Raw genomic sequence first — 17222 nt, forward strand, 5'->3', positions numbered from 1 at the left:
CCAGTGAGGTGTGGAGGTGTCGGGACCTCCCAGTGCCAGGGTGCTGACGCTGGGGATCAGGGTCCCACGGGCAGAGTCTGGCGCAGTGCCTCGGCACAGCCAGCCAGCTCCATGCGCTCCAGGGCGGCAAAGACGTGGTCCAGTGTGGCACTGGTCTGCTGGCACCAGCGCTTCAGCATCTCGTACTGCTGGTCGCGGATGTGGGTCACCTCCAGCTCTACCAGCTCAATCTCTGCCTCCCGCAGCTCCAGCATCCGCATGAACTCCTTCCAACGCCGTACTGGCACCACATCGATGACAGCGTAGAGCTGGCTGCCCTGCAGCAGGGCACCACGGGGCTCTGGGGGTGCAGAGGGCTCCCCTTCATCACTGGGCGGCTCACACAGCAGTGTTTGAGTGTTTGCCTGGTGTTTGAGGCTCTGCTTTGCTGTGCCAGTGGCACGCTCTGTCCCCTGTGGGGAGCATGGCTGGGTCCAGCACAGGTTGTCCCACCTCCGGGCACCGAACTGGCACCATGGTGTGGCTGCAGTCCCGGCCATTGAGGTGACGGCCTGTGCTGTGGGGAGGGGACCACCTGCCAGGGCATCACGCCAGAGCCTCTTCCTCTTGTGGTAGATGGCAAGCACACCCAGGAAGAAAGGCCCAGTGAGTCCCAGTAGGATGTACTCCAGACCCGAGCCTGAAAGGAGGAGCAGGAGCATTCCCATCAGCTGGCCAGCACGGTGACTGCACACCACCGACCCTGGCCCCATTGCCCCCATACCTTGATCATTGTTGCTGCCACACACTTGCTGGCACTCTTTGTCACATGTGTCCTTGTTCCTGCAAGGAGATGGGACCCATGGGTGCCATGCTGTGCCATGCCATGGGCCCCACATGCCTTCCTGGCTGGAGAGTCAATGCTTACGTGTGGCATGGCCGGCACTCGTCACCCTCTCTGTAGAAGTCAGGCTTACAGCTGCTGTCACAAAGTGTGTCCTGCGCCTCCGAGCCTGGGGAGAGGGTGGGCATGAGGCAGGGTGGCACAGTCAGAGGTGGCACAGCTGGCAGGTAACATGGGGCAGCTGGCAGCACTCACAGGGTTGCTGGATGAGGCGTCCAGTGCAGGGCCGGCATTTCCGGCAAGAGAATTCGGTGCACTGCTTGTCAAGGCAGACACGGAAGCGGCCGGGCTCACAGCCACAGGCGACGTTGCTGGTGGCCGAGCAGTTGCTCAGCACACTCTGGAAAGCTGCAGAAAGCAGGCGGTGAGCAGCATGGCACAGCGCTGCATAGCACAGCACGGTGCGGTGTGGAGCCAGCTCACCTTGTCGGTCACACTCGTAGCAAGCCTGGCACTCCCTGAGGGTGTTGGGCTGTGTGCGGAAGGTGCCCGCAGGACAGGAGACGCAGTCGTTGGAATTCCCAGGGATTGCGCAGGGCTTGCGCAGGAATGTCCCTGCAGGGACAGTGGGGTGACAGGGAGCACGGCCGCCTGGAGCAATGCACCTGCTGTGCTATGGTATGCTGTGCCATGCCACACGGACCGGGCAGCGCTCACCTGCGGGACACGGAAGGCAGCAGTGTTGAACAGTCTCGATCCAGTTCGTGCCGGCGGGACACGAGCCTCTGCCGCTCATGCCGGCGGGATGTCTCCGCAGGCGGAGGAGTGGCTGCACCGGGACCCGTTGCCTTTGCCGCATGGCGCGGACCCGCCACCCTGGGGGCTGAGATTCGCTGGCCGCCAGCCACAGCGCTGCCAGGATCACCTGCAAGCAGGGAGAGACGAGGGCTGCAGGCAGCCAGGTTGCTCCAGGAGCCGTGCACCCGTGGGAACGGCCCTCATACCAGCTCATGCTGGGCTACCGGAGCCAGAGCCATACCTGGAACTGTGTGGACACCGGTGCCTGCACAGGGCAGAACGGCTGGAGCCGCCGCCCTCTGCCCTAAAACCGCGTGGGTGTGCTGCCCCAGGGCCGGGAATGCCCCGCGGCAGCCCCTGTGCTCTGCTTACCCTGCAGTACACGAGCGAGCAACTTCCTGCTGGCACTGTGAGGGCCACCGTGCCCAGGGGGCTGCCAAGTGTCTCCGTGTGCTCTGCAAATGGTGCTTCCAGGCTGGCTGGGGAGCGGCACCGAGATGTTCGACTGCCCGTGCCAACAGGACCCCTGCCATGTCCCCAGGGATGGGGACGAGTGAGTCAGGCACACGGACTGGTGGTGCCAGAGAATGCCAGATCAGGGAGGTGTCAGTAGCCGGGAGCGTAGGGGTTAACCCTGCCAGCTTTGATTTTCCTGGGGTTTATCTCCCTCACAGAGGAGGTGATTTCCTCCCCGAAAGGAAGCCGTGCCTGGCTCACGCTCTCTGCGATGCTATCGCGCCTCATTACGCGAGTCCCAAAGTAGGTCACTGCTCCCCCGCGGGGTGCCAGGTGCTGTCCGCAGGACAGCCCCGCTCCTCTGGAAGCCCCGGTGGGGTGCAGCGAGCAGTGCCCACGCTGACACCCCTTCCACTGGCCGGGCCGGGGGCTGAGAGGACCGTGGCACTGACAGTGTGGGCAGGGAGCCAGGGGATTCCTCGCTGGGGGCTGGATTTCCCAGCCGTGATGGCCCCGATTACGGCAGTTGAATCATTTTCTACTAAACCCGCCGCCACCGGCCGACTGGAAACCGCGCTGGGCCGCCCCGCTCGCAGAGCGCTGCTGGCAGATCCGGGCGGCTGCCTCAGTCCCGGCTGCCAGCGGCACATCTGAGTCACCGCTGAGGCACGACGGTCGCGCAGCGGGGCCCTGCCCGCGCACCCCGCCTGCAGACGGGCAGCTGCCCCTGCCCAGCGCGGGGAGCAGGTACCCGGTGTCCAGGGGAGCCGTGGGCACGGGGCAGGCCCAGGGCTGGCTCCGCGGTGGGGAGAGCCACCGCCGCTTGAGCCGTGCAAGCGCCTCTCCCACCCGTAACGCAGCCGCCGCTCCCGGCGCCCGTGTGCCGGGGCCGCCACCCGTGCGCTCAGCTAGCCCCGACGGCAGCCCCCCGCAGGCAGTCCGCATAGCCACTCCCCGTGGCACTGCCCTGCCTGTGGCCCCATGACTGACCCCACGCTTCCCACAGCCGCATCCTGTCTGTGGCCGAGATCTTTACGGCCTGTGGCCCCCGCGGTCACGCCACACCGTGAATGTTTTGGTACAGCAGAGCCCAGCCCCAGGTGTTAGCCAGAGGGGTAAGCGGTTTTGGCGCGCTTGGCACTGGAGTTAATCCATCTTCCCCCCTCCCTCCTCCAGACCCGTTACGGCCACAGCCGTGGGACACCCCAAAATTGGTGCCAGGGCTCCATGGGACCCCCACACCACCACACTCACCCAAGCCACCCCAGGGCAGCAACGCTTCATCCTTGTGGCCGATGCGGCTGGGTCATGCCGGGGCGGTGAGGGGAGTGGGGCCGCAGGTGCAGTGGGGTGTCGGGGCAGCTCAGTGCCCAGGCAGGGTGCCCCGGCACCCCATGTCTGCCGTCAGCAGCACGCGACGCGTGGTAAGTGAGCACCAGCCCTCCCCAGACAGGCTTTTACGCCCAACCACAGCAGGAGGAAATGCTTTTTTGGAAGTGAGTCCAGGGGGTACGGAACCACATGACGGGAGTGCTGGGCGCGGGAGGGAGCTGCGCTGCCTCTCCGCGGATCCAGCCACCGCCCTCGCTTGCTCGTTGGCTCAGACCCGCGGTAGCGGGGGTGGCGGGGGGGGCGCAGAGTATGTGGGGAGCAGTGTTGACCCCCACCCCAGGACTCCACTTCCATCCCGAGCTCTAGAACGGGAGGCTGGAACTGGTTCCAGCTCCCTCTTTGTCTGTCCCGGTGGGGCTTCCTCAGCCACGCCACACCCACCCAGGTGATGCCCGGCCTTGGGTGCCGCTGAAGCCAAAGGAAAGGCGAGGCAAACATGAGCGTGCACCAGCTGGTTTTATTGCTCAGCTGGGACGTGGAGTGCAGCTTAGCGTGGGGGGGCAGCCGGGGCTCTGGCCACCGTGCATGTCCCACCGCGGCTCCCACACTCCGGTCCCTGGTGCTGCCGTCCACTGCCCCCCCACAGGGCAAGCCTGCCTCAGCCCTGCACCATCCTCTCCTGCCACCAGCCCCAGCCTCCTCCGTGCACTGTCCACAGCACCGTGCCACCGGCACCACGTCGCTCTCAGCACCTTCCCCGCTCACCACTGTCGACGTCATCATCCCTTCCTCGCCTGCAGGAGCTGACCCACAGTCTCCCACAGGCCCCCACAGCCCCAGGGCCCCCTGCTTGACCACCCTCATGTCTGTGGACAAGGGGTTCAGCACAAGCCATGTGCCATGTTCAGCCCCGCACCGCCATGCCCAGGACACGTTCTCGCCAAGGGGACTGGTCTGCATCCCCATCCATGTCCCCACCAGCGTGGCATCCCAGTGCCCGCTCTTCCCGGCCCTGGCATTACGCTACGGTTAGAAGCAGGAGAAGCTCCTTGGTACATCCATGCATCTGTCCTTCTCCACACCAGCGGCTCTCAGACCTCCCTGCAAGACACAGAGTGGGGAGAGATGCCTTCAGCACTGGGACTCAATCCCTGGGAAGCCCCTGGAAGGGCTGGGGCATCACCCAGGAGCAGGCAGCATGTGCTTACGAGGCCGTCAGCGTGGAGTTGAGCAGCAGCGTGGTCCGAATCCGGTACAGCTGCGCCAGCGTCAGCTTGCGGTGCTGTGCCGACTGGGGATCTGAGAGGGTCCGGCGGGCAGGAGGTTGGGGGTCACGCCTGAGCTCCCCTGGGAGGGATGCTGGGCTCTCCACCGGCTCCTCCGGCTCTGAGAGCTCTGATGTGGAGCTGCCACTGCTGCCGGGAGCAGCCAGAGGTGCGGGATCTTGGCTAGTCCGGGGAGAACCAGCACAAAGGTCGGAGAGGCTGCGGCTTTGGCTTAGGGGGCCGGGGGAAGTGGAGCACAGAAGCTGGGGCAAGCTAGCCTCCGACTTGGACTTAAGCACCCTGGCCTGGCAAGGCAGGAGCTGCACGGGTGTCCGGCGGCGCAGCCGGGGCGAGGCAGGCCGTGGAGCCGGAGGGGCCAGGGAGGGCCCCTGCCCCTCCTCAGCTGCCCCCTCTGGCTGCTGGCCGAAGTCCCGCAGGGAGGCAGGTGAGAGAGTGCCATAGGCGCTGTCGATGGAGGACGAGCGGCAGCCGCTGCCCGGGGAGGCCACGCCGTGGGGCAGGGGAACAGGCAGGGCGCCTGCAGGCAGCTCCTGGGTGGGGGTCTCGGTGGAAGTGGGGGTCTCAGCAGAGGTGCCAGTGCCAATGGAGGTGCTGGTGCTGATGGAAGAGCCATCCGAGGTTGAGCTGAAGGGTCCTGTGTCCCAGTCTGGAGAGGACAGCTCGTCGCCACCGTCTGCTGCCACCACGGCAAGTGTCTCGGTGGAGCCATCGGACGGGCTGTGGAGGCAAGAAGGTGAGGAGGGGCCTGTGCCAGGTTGGGGGTCTGCAGGTCCCCCCCTCCTGCTCCCTACCACTGCTGTGAGTCCGGGCTGGCGCTGCTGTGGTGCAGGATGGTAGGTGAACTGGCAGCTGAGGTGCCACTCTCACCATCATCCTCCTCATCCTCCTCGTCCTCCTCCTCCTCCTGCTCCTCCATGCGCCGGCGCTGCCGCAGCCGCTGCAGCAGGTTCTGGGAAGGGGGAGTCATCAGTGAGGAATGGGCACCCACGGGTCCCCTACCCTCCCACCCACGTGCCCTCACCTGGGCATTGCGCACTGCCTCGACCCAGCTGCGACACAACTGCCCACTGGTCTGGAAGGTGTAGGCGGCCACAGCACTCCCCAGCTCATTCAGGTAGATGAGGAGGAAGGAGCCTGTGGGCAGGGGGTGTTAGCATTGTCCAGGGATCTCCCTGTAGTCCCCCTTACACCCAGTGCTCTCACCTGAGTCCCTGAGCTCCCGGCAAACGACTCTGTCCACCAGCAAGGGCTGCCGGATCACCTTGGTGCGCTCAGCCTTCTTGAAGGGCTTGGTGATGAGGAAGAGGTCGGTGAAGAGGAAGCAGTAGACGTCCATCTGGGGGAGAGAGTGGGGCCATGGGCACCAGTCAGTGCAATGAGTGAGGGAGGGTAGGCAGGGGCCGGAGCTGAGACCTCCCTGTCCCCTGCAGTCCTCACCTTGCTGTCTTTACCTTCCCGCATCCTCAGGCTGCCCTCGAGGAGGAGCTGCCGGGTGTCCTCCGGGGAGGTGCCAGGGATGGGGGCCGTCAGGTCCAGCCGCAGGAACTCCTTAAGCAGCTGCCAGAAGCCCCCAGTGTCAGCATGGGGTAACATGGCATGGGTGGCACAGCAGGGTGGCAGAGCAGTGTAGCATAGGGTGGCATTGAGTGGCATGGAATGCCATGTCATGTGATGGAATGCCATGAGATGGCAGTTGGCAGCTCCACCATGCCCAGCCTACCTTGTCCACCTCGTCTGTGCTGCCCTCCACCACCTCATAGGCATCAATCCGGCTGAGGATGGCGTCCAGGCGCTGCCGCTCCTGCCGCTGGCGCATCCGTGAGTTGACGTCGTTGATGAAGCGTTCCACAGAGCTGATCTGTGCCAGGAGCAGCGGTGGGTTTGAGGGGCCAGGGGCCACCAACCCTGCTGCCCCCCACCCCCAATCCCTTACCATGGTGTTGATGGCCTCGCGGGCGCGTGGCTCATCCGTCTTCTTCAGGATAGACTTGAGGAGCAGCGGGTACTTGGTGAGGCGCTGGTGAGGTTTCACCAGCATGTCGCTCAGCTTCAGGCGGCTGCACTGCTCCTGCTTCTCAGCCCACTGTGGTAAACAGGCATCAGCACCAGCCCCAGCCCCAGCCCCGCTCCCTGCCCTCCCCTTACCGTCACATAGGTGCGGAAGAGCTCGCTGTCCCGCAGCAGCGCCCGCATGTACTCCATGCAGCCCTCCTCCTCCATGCAATACCGCACATAGGGCTTGAAGAGGGACCCGAACTGGGGGACACAAGGAGGGTCACCGTGTACCACATGGCATGGCACGGCCCCCCACCGTGGCATGGCATCCCCACTCACCATCTTGAAGCCATTGAGGAAGTCAATGGGGTCAAGCAATGCCCCAGTCCGCCGTGCCTTGGCCAGCACTGAGACCATGACACTGCGCCACAGCTTGCAGTGCAGCCGGATGATCTCCCCAATGTTGCTGAAGAGCCGCTCGGCATCCACCTGTGGGGATGAGGTGGGCAGCACTGGGGAACGGCACCTCCACCCTGCAGCATGGCGAGGCTGAGGACCCAACCCTGAACACTGTGACCCTCTGCAGCCCCCTCCATTTACCTCACAGAGCAGCCCTGATTCCTGCAGGTTCACCAGGCAGGAGAGGAAGAGCTGCGGGGAGAGAACGGGGAGCCAGTGAGCTGCAGCCACAGCCCCCAGCCCCGGCACGGTGCAGTAGCTGCCAACACTCACATCGGTGATGACTTTGAGGTTCCGGATGTAGGTGGCCTCTGTGTGCAGCAGCTCCCAGATGGCTTCCTGCTGGTGGCATTGCCGGCGAGACAGGACCTGCCAAGGCTGTGTCAGTGCTGTGCCGGGGCCTGGGCAGAGCCCCTGAGGCTCCCCAGGCCCTGTCCCTACCTCTGTGCCCTGGATGATCTGCTGCCAGCTGTCCTCCAGTGTCAGCCCAGCCTCGTCCCCGTCCTCCTCCCAGGAATCACGGTCAAAGCGGAGCTGGGGTGGCAGCTTGGGCAGGCCGAAGGTGCTGTAGGCGTGCAGCCTGTTCACCAGCTGCTCCAGCTTCTCAGTCTCCTGGCCAAAAGCGGGGGACAGAGCGGCTGGGCGGGGGCCAGTGGGCATGTGCCACGGACTTCCTCACCATGCCTGCAGAACGAGGGTCTCGAGCCCCAGGGGGACCCATCCCAGCTCTCCAGCATAGCCACAGGCAGTTCCCACACCCCCTCCCCATGCCTGCATCCCACATACCCGCCCAAAGGAGCCCGTGCTAGTCCCGGAGCCGAAGAAGCCGCTGAAGCGGCTGGCAGCGCGGTTCTTCCAGGTGTCGGTGCCATTGCTGGACAGAGAGCTGCTGCCATGCAGGGCTGGCTCGGGGCTGGGGATGCTGGTGTCCCCCAGGAACTCTGTTATGTTCTTCCTTCGCCGTCCCGGAGCCTGCAGAGGGGACAGCCAGTGTCCCCAGGGTCAGTGCCCAGCACTGCGGCCATGGCACTGGGATGGGGACAGCGGCCTGGCTGACCTCGAGCACCGTGGGACAGACAGACACCCAGATGGCAGCCCCGGGCAGCGGGGTCCCCCGGCCATGCTCCCCTGCCCGCACTGACCTGCCTACCTGCATCCCGGGGGTGCAGGGCCCCGGGGGTGCAGGACCCCGGGTGCTGCCTGGCCAAGCCCGGCCGGCCATGGGCAAGCGGCCGCAGCTGCGCGGGGGCTCAGGGCATCCCGAGGGTCGCAGCACCCGGCCGAGCCGCCTGTCCAGCCGCACTCCCGGCTCGGACCACAGAGCCGGGGCCGGGCAGGCTGTGGCCGAGCTCCTCCGAAACAAAAGGAGGTGGGGCCAGCGTCGAAAACCTAATTTCCCTCCTCGGCAGATAAGCTAGCAGAGCTGAACAATTCACCGGCGGAGATCAAAGCCCCCCGGCTGGTCGCGAGAGCTGGGTCACGGCCAAGCGGCTCCCGCCGCCCCGGGAACCGCTGCTCCCTCAGTGTCCCTGGGCCGTGCTGGAATGTGGCCGCTGCCCTCTCCTCACCATGGCACAAACCGCAACAGGGTCGGGGCTCCCTGCCTGCCACCAAGCCCTGGGAAGTGACATGCTGTTGCCACCGCCACCAGCACGGCCCCACACCCTGCCACGTCCGCAGACCCAGCGGGGAAGAGCTGCTTCGGGCACTACCCCCATTACTCACTGCGCTGCCACTTCTCCAGGTGCCCCGGCTGCCACCAGCCCCATCGCCTCGGTGACACTTGGGGCCCACCTGTCCCCAGGAAGGTGGTCGGGACCGAGACCCCCACAGAGGTGGCTGGCTGCCCGCTTGTCCCCTGGCCCTGCTACAGCCTTTCCGGTCCTGCAGCCAGGCATCATAGTGCTGGACACGGGCGGCCACTAGCCCTGGCCACGCAGCCAGTTTGCCACCCTCAGGGCCTGCTGGCACAGGACCAAACACCAGCACCGTGTCCCCCTGGCCAGACCCTGCAGAGCTGCTCCCTGCAAGCCTGACTCCCTGCTCCCGTGGGAGCGACGCCCAAGCCGGTCCCACGCCTTATCTGGGGCCAGGGTCCACGGGGCAGGACGGAGCTGCTGTGCTCAGCAGCTGCCAGGCACCACAGCAAGGGGAGGGCCAGTGGCCAGGGCGAGTCCTGGGGCCAGGGAGAGTCCCAGGGCTGGGGTGGCACCCAGCAGCAGCCAGCACTGGGGCCCCCAGGGCTCTTGTTTGCCTTTGCTTTGGTGCCAGCCTGTACCTGGCACAGCCAAAGGGCTGGTGGCACTGCCTGAGCTGCTACACTACCATGGTGTAGCCAGCACAGCACAACACAACACAGCACAGCCAGGGGACAAAGTGGGTCTTGGGGGACTTCAGGGGGAACTTCAGTCCATACCACGCAAGGCCATGGAGAAGACACCATGCTGTTGCCCCAGGAGCCACCTCCACCAGAAAGAATGGCTATGGGGGGATCACACATGCTGTCACCCCATCCCCAATTCCTCCTTCCCCAGAGCTAGCACTGGCACTCACCAGGCTCTCAGTGCCCTCCCGGCGTCCTGGCAGTGGCTCCAGCACTGGCCCAAGGAATGCAGCACTGCTGGCAGGGTGCAGGATGGGCAGGCTGGCTGACCTGGCATCTCGCACTGCCTGCTCCACCTTCAGCTCATCCCCAGGCTTGGCTGTGGGAGTATCAGGTTGTCAGGGTCCTCTGGGAATTTCGGAGCAGCCAAGCCTCCCTCCAGGCCCCCACAGCACCTTTCACCCTCAGGTAGTGTCCCCCAAAGCGATACGCCTCGAACTGCAGGGACAGCGGCGTGTGGGACTGGTCCAGGTAGATGTCCACTTTGCCCAGATCGATTGCCTTCCTCTCAAAGACTGGCAGCAGCACTTCCCTGCAGGACACGAGCCCCACATATGTCTCTGCATCTGTCCCCACATTGTCCCTTGTCCTGTCCCCACTAGACTCACCCCAGCGACTTCTTCTTCACAGCTGGCACGATCTCTGCCTCGATGTCGATGTTAAGATCAAACTTCAAGGTGAAGCACTCCTTGCTGGGGTCCTGGGGGCAGGTGGCAGCTGCTTGCCCAGTGGTCCCTCCCTCCCACCCACCAAGGCCATCCCGCAGCCCTCTTGAGTGCCCCGGGGAGAGGAGCTGGTGCCTTACGTCCGTGTGCCTGCGCCAAGCCTTCTTCTTGGGCAGCTTCAGTGCTGAGCTCCTGCGCTCCCTGTGGGCACAGGGAGGGCAGGGTGACAGGGATGCTGCAGGCTAGGGCTGCACACAGGCTTTGCAGGGCCAGGGGCTCACCCTTTGCTCTCTGCTGGACCCTCCTCCTCCTCCTCCACATCAGAGGCAGGGCTGGTGCGTGGGGGGCACGAACGTGTCGACATGTTGCGGGCCAGGATGGAGCCTGCAAACGGGCATTGGCATCGGGCTGGGCTGTGACAGCTCCCCCAGCCCTGTGCAGGCTCCCACTGCATCCCACTCCCATCCCTGAGTTGCACCAGCCCCAAGTGCATTCCACCACTCCTATCCCTGTGCCGCACGGCTGCCGCAGGTCCGCGGGAGCTGCGGTGCCACGGCTCGGTCCAGCTCACCTTGCGGGGGCAGGTCGAAGCGGATGTGGCCATCGAAGTGCATGGCGCCATGGAGGCGGCCGTCGCAGAGCTCACACAGGCTGAGGGGGCCGCTGTGGCTCAGGCTGAGCCGGCACTCCTCGTGGTGGCATTCCTGCGGGGATGGGAGCCCATCAGGCAGGGCCTGCCCAGGGCTGCCAGCTGGGGTATGTTGGCAGGAGGGATGGCCAGCACCGCGAGCAGCAAGGTGCCCTCTCCCATCCCCAATTGCAGCTGGCACATTGTTCACAGGGAATGCTGAAGGCACACTGGGTAAAGGCAAAGCAGCATGACCAGGACGTGGCCATGTAGCAGTGGGTGCTGTAAGGACATGGTGATGACACAGGAGCTTTTGCACCACAGAGCCCCTCCCTGCTCCTCTCAATGAGCAGAGACCCTGGGACACCTGCACGTGCCGAGGCTTGGACAAGGAGCTATAGGACAGTCACCTGCACCGTGGCACCAGCATCTCACCAGGGGCCCAGGAGGCCACCCTGGCATCCCACAGCCCCTCTGTGCTGACGAGAGCCGTGTCCCCGCGGCAGGACGGAGGAAGCGAGCGTCTGCAGCCAAACAATGCTCGAAGCCGGCGGGTTTCCTCCGATTGTGTGCGGCCACGGCCGCGGCCCCAGCCCCTCCAGGCATTCACAGCGGGTTATTTTTAAACCCCCGGCCAGGCCCCCAGCACAGCGTTCCCTGGCCAGTGCCCGTCTCACTGGGGCTCCTACTGGCCCTGCTCCTAGGGACTGTGGTGCTGCCGGCCACTGCCAGCAAGTCCTGCTGCACCGCTGGCACATCCTTGTCCCCGTGTGGGACCCTCACCGCCACCCTGCCCGCGGAGGGCGGCGAGGGTGCTGGGAGGAGACAGCCCTGCCCGGGCTTGCCTGCAGTACACCGCGCTGCTGCGGGGAGGAAGCGCCTGTACTGCTCCAGCCGCCCCCACTTCCTGCCCTCCTTCCTCCTGGCGCTGCTGAGGTCAGAGCTGACGCGCTCCCACCACCCGCGCTCTCTCCGAGAGGCCGCTGGCCCCTCTGCAGCACCCCCTGCCATCCACGAGTGTCCTATCCCAGGCCTCGAGACAGCCTCAGCCCCAGGACACCCCTCGGCCCTCCTCCTCTCCCACCATGTGTCCCACAGCGTTGCTGCCGTCGTGGCCATCGTGACACCTGCATGTGGGAGCACGGCCGCGGGCTCCAGGCAGTGCCCGCAGCTGGCACTCATTCAGTGAGATCCCCTGGGACCCTTGGCAGCCACGCCAGAGGGATGCGGGGCTCCTCACTAACCCTGTGCCAGCAGCTCATCCCCGGACTCATCCCATAGGAGGGGCCAGGAGGGATGGCCAAGCCCCTCTGCCCACCCCAGGGATCAGCTCCTGATCAGAGCCCCACGGAGCTCCCAGCACACGGCAGCTCCGCTGCCCCTCCGCAGGTGCCTCACAAAGCAAGGGGGATCCCGGTCCTGCACCGTGACACGGCAGGATGAGCCGCCAGCCTGACCAGCCCCTTCCCCACCCCGCTACCTGCCAGGCACCATCAGGGGTCTGGTGACAGCGGCGGGGTGGCCTCAGTCGCTCCCAACACCCAGCAGTCCCAGCTGCACTCCTGGGCAGCTACAGCCCGGTGCCACGTGTGCCCCAGGAGCACGGGCCCTGCCAGCCCGGCGTGCAAACAGAGCACCGCGGCACACCCCCGGTGCGCCCGGGCCGTCCTGCCTGCTTCTCCGGAGACACCGCCCGGGCCCCGCACAGCAGCCCCGGACACTCACTGGGAGCCAGGGCGTGGGTCCGGCCCGGCTCCGTACAGCCGGCGGGAGAGAAGGGACCCTAAATCCCCCCTGGCTTCACATTAGCGAGCGGGGGGACAGACAGGCTGTAGTGGATTAGCCCAAACCACGGCAGCTTGGGGAAACGCGTAAATCGCCGCTGTGCCGTTAAATGCCAGCGGGACCCTGACACCAGCAGGGAACGCACATTCGGCACGGCAGGCCAGGGGCTGCCGACCAGGGCAGGGGCCCTGCAGGGAGCGGCAGGTTGGGCAGAGCTGTCCGCTGCCCCTTCTCACCCCCAAGACCCCAGGCAGCAGCTGCCCCCACCCCGCAGGACCCACCTTGGCCGCCCTCCTCTCTCCGGTGCAGTCGGGATTCTGGCAGTGCAGCACTGTCTCCTCTCCTGGGCACGGCTCGGCTGTGGAGAGAGTAGGGTCAGTGCCTGGGTGCCGTGGTGAGCTCCCTCCGGGTCCGTGCTAAGGCCCCCACACCAGGAATCCCGGGTTTCAGAGTTCAGCAAAGCACTCGGGCTCAGCCCGCTCCTGCCCGCCCCACAGCTCATCCAGGGGAATGAAGTCCCGTGCCCAAGAGTCAGCGATGCATTCCCGCCGGGGGAACGCACAGTGACAGAATCCGGCACCTCCTGCTCAGCACCCCAGGGTACAGGATGAGGACACGGACCTGCCCCAGCTCCCCTGGGGCTGGCACGGCCTGGAGCTGCAGCAGCAACACTAAATCTGCCGCTGTCAGCCCCCAACGGGGCTTAGGAGCCACTTTAAGCTTTGACAGTTAAATCGGCCTTAAGGACAAATCCTATTTTGAAGGCTTTTGTTATGTGTCGAACCTAATCGTTTAAAAATAACAGAGTCCGGGCTGCTCGCAGCGGCAAACGAGCAGTAGACACCCTCTGGCAGGAGAGCCCCTCTGCAGGCAGGGATGCACCGCTGGGAAGCTGCCGGGGATGTGGAGAGGCCAGATGGCATGGCTCTACCACAATGGCACGGCTCCATCAGGTGGCACGTCTATTATACCAGCCCAGCGGCACGGGGACTTCCCCCCCGCACTGCTTCCCTCTCCCGCATCCTTCCTGCCAACAAAAACAGCATCCGTGCCGACCCGAGCGAGACCGCGGCCAAGGCCGGGGTTAGAAACAGTCTGCGGGATAAAACAGTCTGCCTTTTGAGGCAGCACTGAAAAAAACTGCTGCTTCTGCACGGAGAGGGGGGAGCAACTCGGAATGGTGCTGGTTGCTCAAGCTCCCATCTGGGAGGCGATCGCGGGGCTGCTGTGGCACCACGGGCGCTGCTGGATGACGGTGCAGGAGCAGCCGGGCAGGGCTCAGCCCGTCGCCCTCCGGGAGCCGGGCTGGGAGCCGGGGCCGGGCGCTGCCCCCGCGGCAGGAGCACAATGAGGCCTCTATCCCCGCGGCCGCCCCGCAGCGCCCGCCGAGCTGGGCCGGCCCCCGCCCCCCGCCGCTGCCGTTTCACTTGACCTATCGGGAATAATAACGGAAACAAAATAAGAAATTCTTTCATGCACCCAAGGGAAAGTTTTCCAAACTCACCAAAAACTAGAGGCTGACCGAAGCGGCCGGCGGTGCCAGGGATCAGCCGCACGCCGCAGCCGCCGGCACGGCCAGAGCCGCGTGGCCGCTGCCGAAAGCCGGCCCTGCCCGCGGGTCGCACATGCACCAGGGCCTGGGACACGCGGGCTGGGAGCTCCTCGCAGGGAGCCCCGCTTTGTGGCAGAGGCAGGAGCGTGTCCGAGTCTCCGCCAGACACTTCGGGGGCTCCAGGAGAGATCCTGTCCCCATCAGCTCCTCTCCCCGCCCGGTCACCTCCTCCTTCTCCTGCTGCCGGCTGTGCTATCACACCCGGCGTTCCCGGTGACGGCAAAGGAGTTTTGAAACCGGATCGTCCTTGTAGCAGAGCGCACGGCAGCGGCAGCCGGCTGCTTCAAACGCCTGCCTGGGCCGGGGGGGGAGCGGCGCCGGTGGCACGGGGCGATTTGCTGAGCGCTTCCCAGCTGCACCTGCAGCATTCCCACGGCATCCCGGCGGCACCCAGGAGCTTCTCCCAACCCCTCACCCTCGTTGCCAGGGCTGGAGGCTTTGGGCAGCCGCGCTCAGCCAAAGCCTGCCGGTTGCCCAAAGCCCCCCAGCCACCTACCCCCGAGCTCCTCGCTGACGTCCAGGCTGGAGCTCCAGGAGAAGCGCTCCACTGCCCCGTACTCCAGCCCCGCCAGGCCGGGCGGCAAAGCCTCCAGCTCGTAGGCACCCCGCTTCCTCCAGTACAGAAACATCCTGGGGTTGCGGCCGGGGGGCCCCCCGGAGCCGTGCCCGCCCCGACGGGGCCACCGGTGGGACTAACCGGGGGAGACCAGCTCCGGCTTTAAGAGTGGGTCCCGGTCTCTGGACAAGCGGTGCATTGACGCCGGCGGCGGGAGCCGCGGGGCGGCCGAGGGTGCTGCTGGAGGCTGCCCAGCACCCGCGCGGGGGGCGCACAAAGGGCCTTTCTTCAGCCTCCTACAGACATTGCACAAATTTCACTTTCCACCGTCTATGGAAGACATTCGGCCATGGAGACAAGACGTGCTTGTGATGGAAAGAATCAGCATTAAGGAGGGGGCTGTTTGGCGGCTCTGCCGTCCGCCCGGCTTTTGAGGGGGCAGGAATGCGCCGCCCTGAGCTCCGGTTGTATCCCTGCACCCGTGGGCACACGGGGGCCCCCAGCCTGCATAGGGAAAACCAAGGATCTTCAGGGGGATTTTCCTCTTGCTAATCCAAGAAAGCACCAGATAGGGCTTAAACCCCACAAAGAACAACAAAAGATGGCACCTTCACCCTGCCCCACACAAAACTGCCAAGTCAAGACCATACCAGACTCCAAACTCATCATAGCATCTCCTCCCAGAGGCACCAGGTGCTTCTCAGAGTTTTGTTGCTTCTAGGCACCCTTTGCCAGAAATTTCGTCAGAAATTTCTGCTGCAAAAGTAACAGATGCCAATGTATTGCAAAATTAATCCTGCTTGATTTAGTGCATTCTTAATATTTGAAATGCTGTCAGATTTCCCATTGATCACAGAACTGTGTTCTTGTTGCTGGGATGCTTCACCGAGGTTTATGCTGCAAAGCCCCCAACTTCCCCACTGTCCCTCTTCCGCTCAGGGAGCACCAGGAGCCAGTGAGGTTCCTTTCCCGAGGCTGCATCGTCCACCTCTGGGCCCCAGCAGGCACTGGGACCTTGTACCCCCACCCCCAAAATGCCCCAAACCAGACATTTGCAGCTCGGCACACAGAGGTTACTCACTTGTCCCCTGGCTCCAAGGGACAGAGCCACCGTGGGATCCATTGTCCTCAGCCAGGTGAGGTGGATGCTGGAGACAACCCCAAGGGGGATACTTGGCCACAGTGCTTTTAGTGTTGGGCATTTTTCCCATGTCCTTTGCCTATCTCACCTTTCCTGAAGCTTTTTCCACCCACTCCCTTGCGACTTGAACTCTCATCTCACCCTGCCTGGGATGTTCCCCCTGGCTGCACGACGGCCCCTTTATTTATTTTAGCCACTGTTCAGGCCACAATGCTGGCCAACTTTTTCCTTTGCTGCCAGACCCAGCCATATGGGGATAATTAGGCCTAGATTAAGATTAACTCTTTACAAGGCTGCAACACTGCACAGCCCCTTGCGGCTCTTCTCCAGCTCTGTCCCCTCCTCACCTCTCATCCCAGTTTGTTTGCTTGTTTGTTTACAGCTGCTCATTCCCGGAGTTCTAGGAAATCTCTTCCCAAACCAGATAAAAGCAATTTTGCAGATTACTCACACCCACAGCAGCCACCAGCCAAAGAACTCTGGCCCCAAGCAGTGCATGACATTCCTCCTTCCTCCTGCTTCCCTCCTTCCTCCACAGACCTTGCCCAGGGGATTTGAACGGGCACTGGGCTCAGGGGGCTGCAGGCTCCAGGACTGGACTGTTCCCCAGTCTGGGCTGAGGCAGAGCCATGCCTCATTGTGCAGGGGCTGCTGTTAGATGCTGGGTTACTTTTGCAGTCACAGATCCAGCAAGAGCCCGGCGTGCTGGTATTACCCATAAAGAATTGTTTTTTCCAAAAATGTCCTCCACTTGACTTGAGGCACGCACCGTGTGACACCTACCACCCCCAGCTTCCCTTGGGAGCAAATTGCTAATTGACAAAGGGCTGGGAATAAAAAAAATTCCTCGTGTCCCAGTGAGGCAGAGCAGGTGGGGTCAGGTTAGCGTCCCAGTGCTCCATGTAGCACCTGGATGACAAGTTCCTCCTGTCCCATCCCTTAACAGCCTCTGTCCATAGCACAGTCCCTTATAGCTGGGGACATGTCAAAGCCAGCCCAAACTGCTCCCAGACCATGCTCAGGGCACTGAGCTCACCCTGCAGCATCAGACATGCAGCTGGGACAGCACAGGGCAGGAGGCAGCAGTCCCAGTGGGCAGACGGGGTGGGCTGTGGCAGTGCAGCACTCAGTGGGAACAGGGACTGCCTGTGATGCTCCTTCCTCTCTCCTTGACCAGAAGGACACCCAGAGCCATGGGTCAGCTACAGTGCCAGAACCCCAGTACAGGCCCTTCCCCAATCCCAGGGGACAGTGAACTTCTGCTCAGGGCACTGTGGATTGCTGACACCCAGAGCTCCCTGAG

At 64.3% G+C, this 17222-nt stretch overlaps 2 protein-coding genes across 4 annotated transcripts; both read right to left on the reverse strand.

The window, feature by feature from the left end:
* Positions 1-56: 56 nt before the first annotated feature.
* TNFRSF25 (TNF receptor superfamily member 25) lies at positions 57-3830 on the reverse strand. Of its 2 annotated transcripts, XM_066202872.1 has the most exons (7): positions 3332-3830; positions 1541-1748; positions 1307-1438; positions 1079-1231; positions 908-992; positions 764-822; positions 57-679 (listed from the first exon to the last, which is right to left on the reverse strand). In XM_066202872.1, the coding sequence occupies exons 1-7, from the start codon at positions 3359-3361 to the stop codon at positions 57-59; spliced, it is 1290 nt and encodes a 429-aa protein (XP_066058969.1). In that variant the 5' UTR covers positions 3362-3830. The 2 variants fall into 2 exon arrangements, with proteins under 2 accessions (XP_066058969.1, XP_066058968.1); XM_066202871.1 differs by lacking the exon at positions 3332-3830 and having other exon boundaries at positions 1541-3311.
* A 76-nt stretch (positions 3831-3906) lies between these two features.
* PLEKHG5 (pleckstrin homology and RhoGEF domain containing G5) lies at positions 3907-14983 on the reverse strand. 2 transcript variants are annotated; one of them, XM_066202866.1, is made up of 22 exons: positions 14719-14883; positions 12892-12968; positions 10769-10901; positions 10479-10581; positions 10338-10398; positions 10141-10232; positions 9928-10064; positions 9703-9851; positions 7936-8121; positions 7591-7761; positions 7423-7518; positions 7291-7341; positions 7030-7179; positions 6841-6951; positions 6629-6778; positions 6416-6553; positions 6133-6252; positions 5899-6031; positions 5717-5829; positions 5487-5644; positions 4618-5412; positions 3907-4510 (listed from the first exon to the last, which is right to left on the reverse strand). In XM_066202866.1, the coding sequence occupies exons 1-22, from the start codon at positions 14849-14851 to the stop codon at positions 4501-4503; spliced, it is 3267 nt and encodes a 1088-aa protein (XP_066058963.1). In that variant the 5' UTR covers positions 14852-14883; the 3' UTR covers positions 3907-4500. The 2 variants fall into 2 exon arrangements, with proteins under 2 accessions (XP_066058963.1, XP_066058962.1); XM_066202865.1 differs by having other exon boundaries at positions 5487-5829; positions 14719-14983.
* Between the last annotated feature and the right edge of the window lie 2239 nt (positions 14984-17222).

The sequence above is a fragment of the Chamaea fasciata genome, unplaced genomic scaffold (genome assembly GCF_029207755.1).
Source record: "Chamaea fasciata isolate MVZ Bird 193981 ecotype frontalis unplaced genomic scaffold, bChaFas1.0.hap1 SCAF_23, whole genome shotgun sequence".
Lineage (NCBI taxonomy): Eukaryota > Metazoa > Chordata > Aves > Passeriformes > Sylviidae > Chamaea > Chamaea fasciata.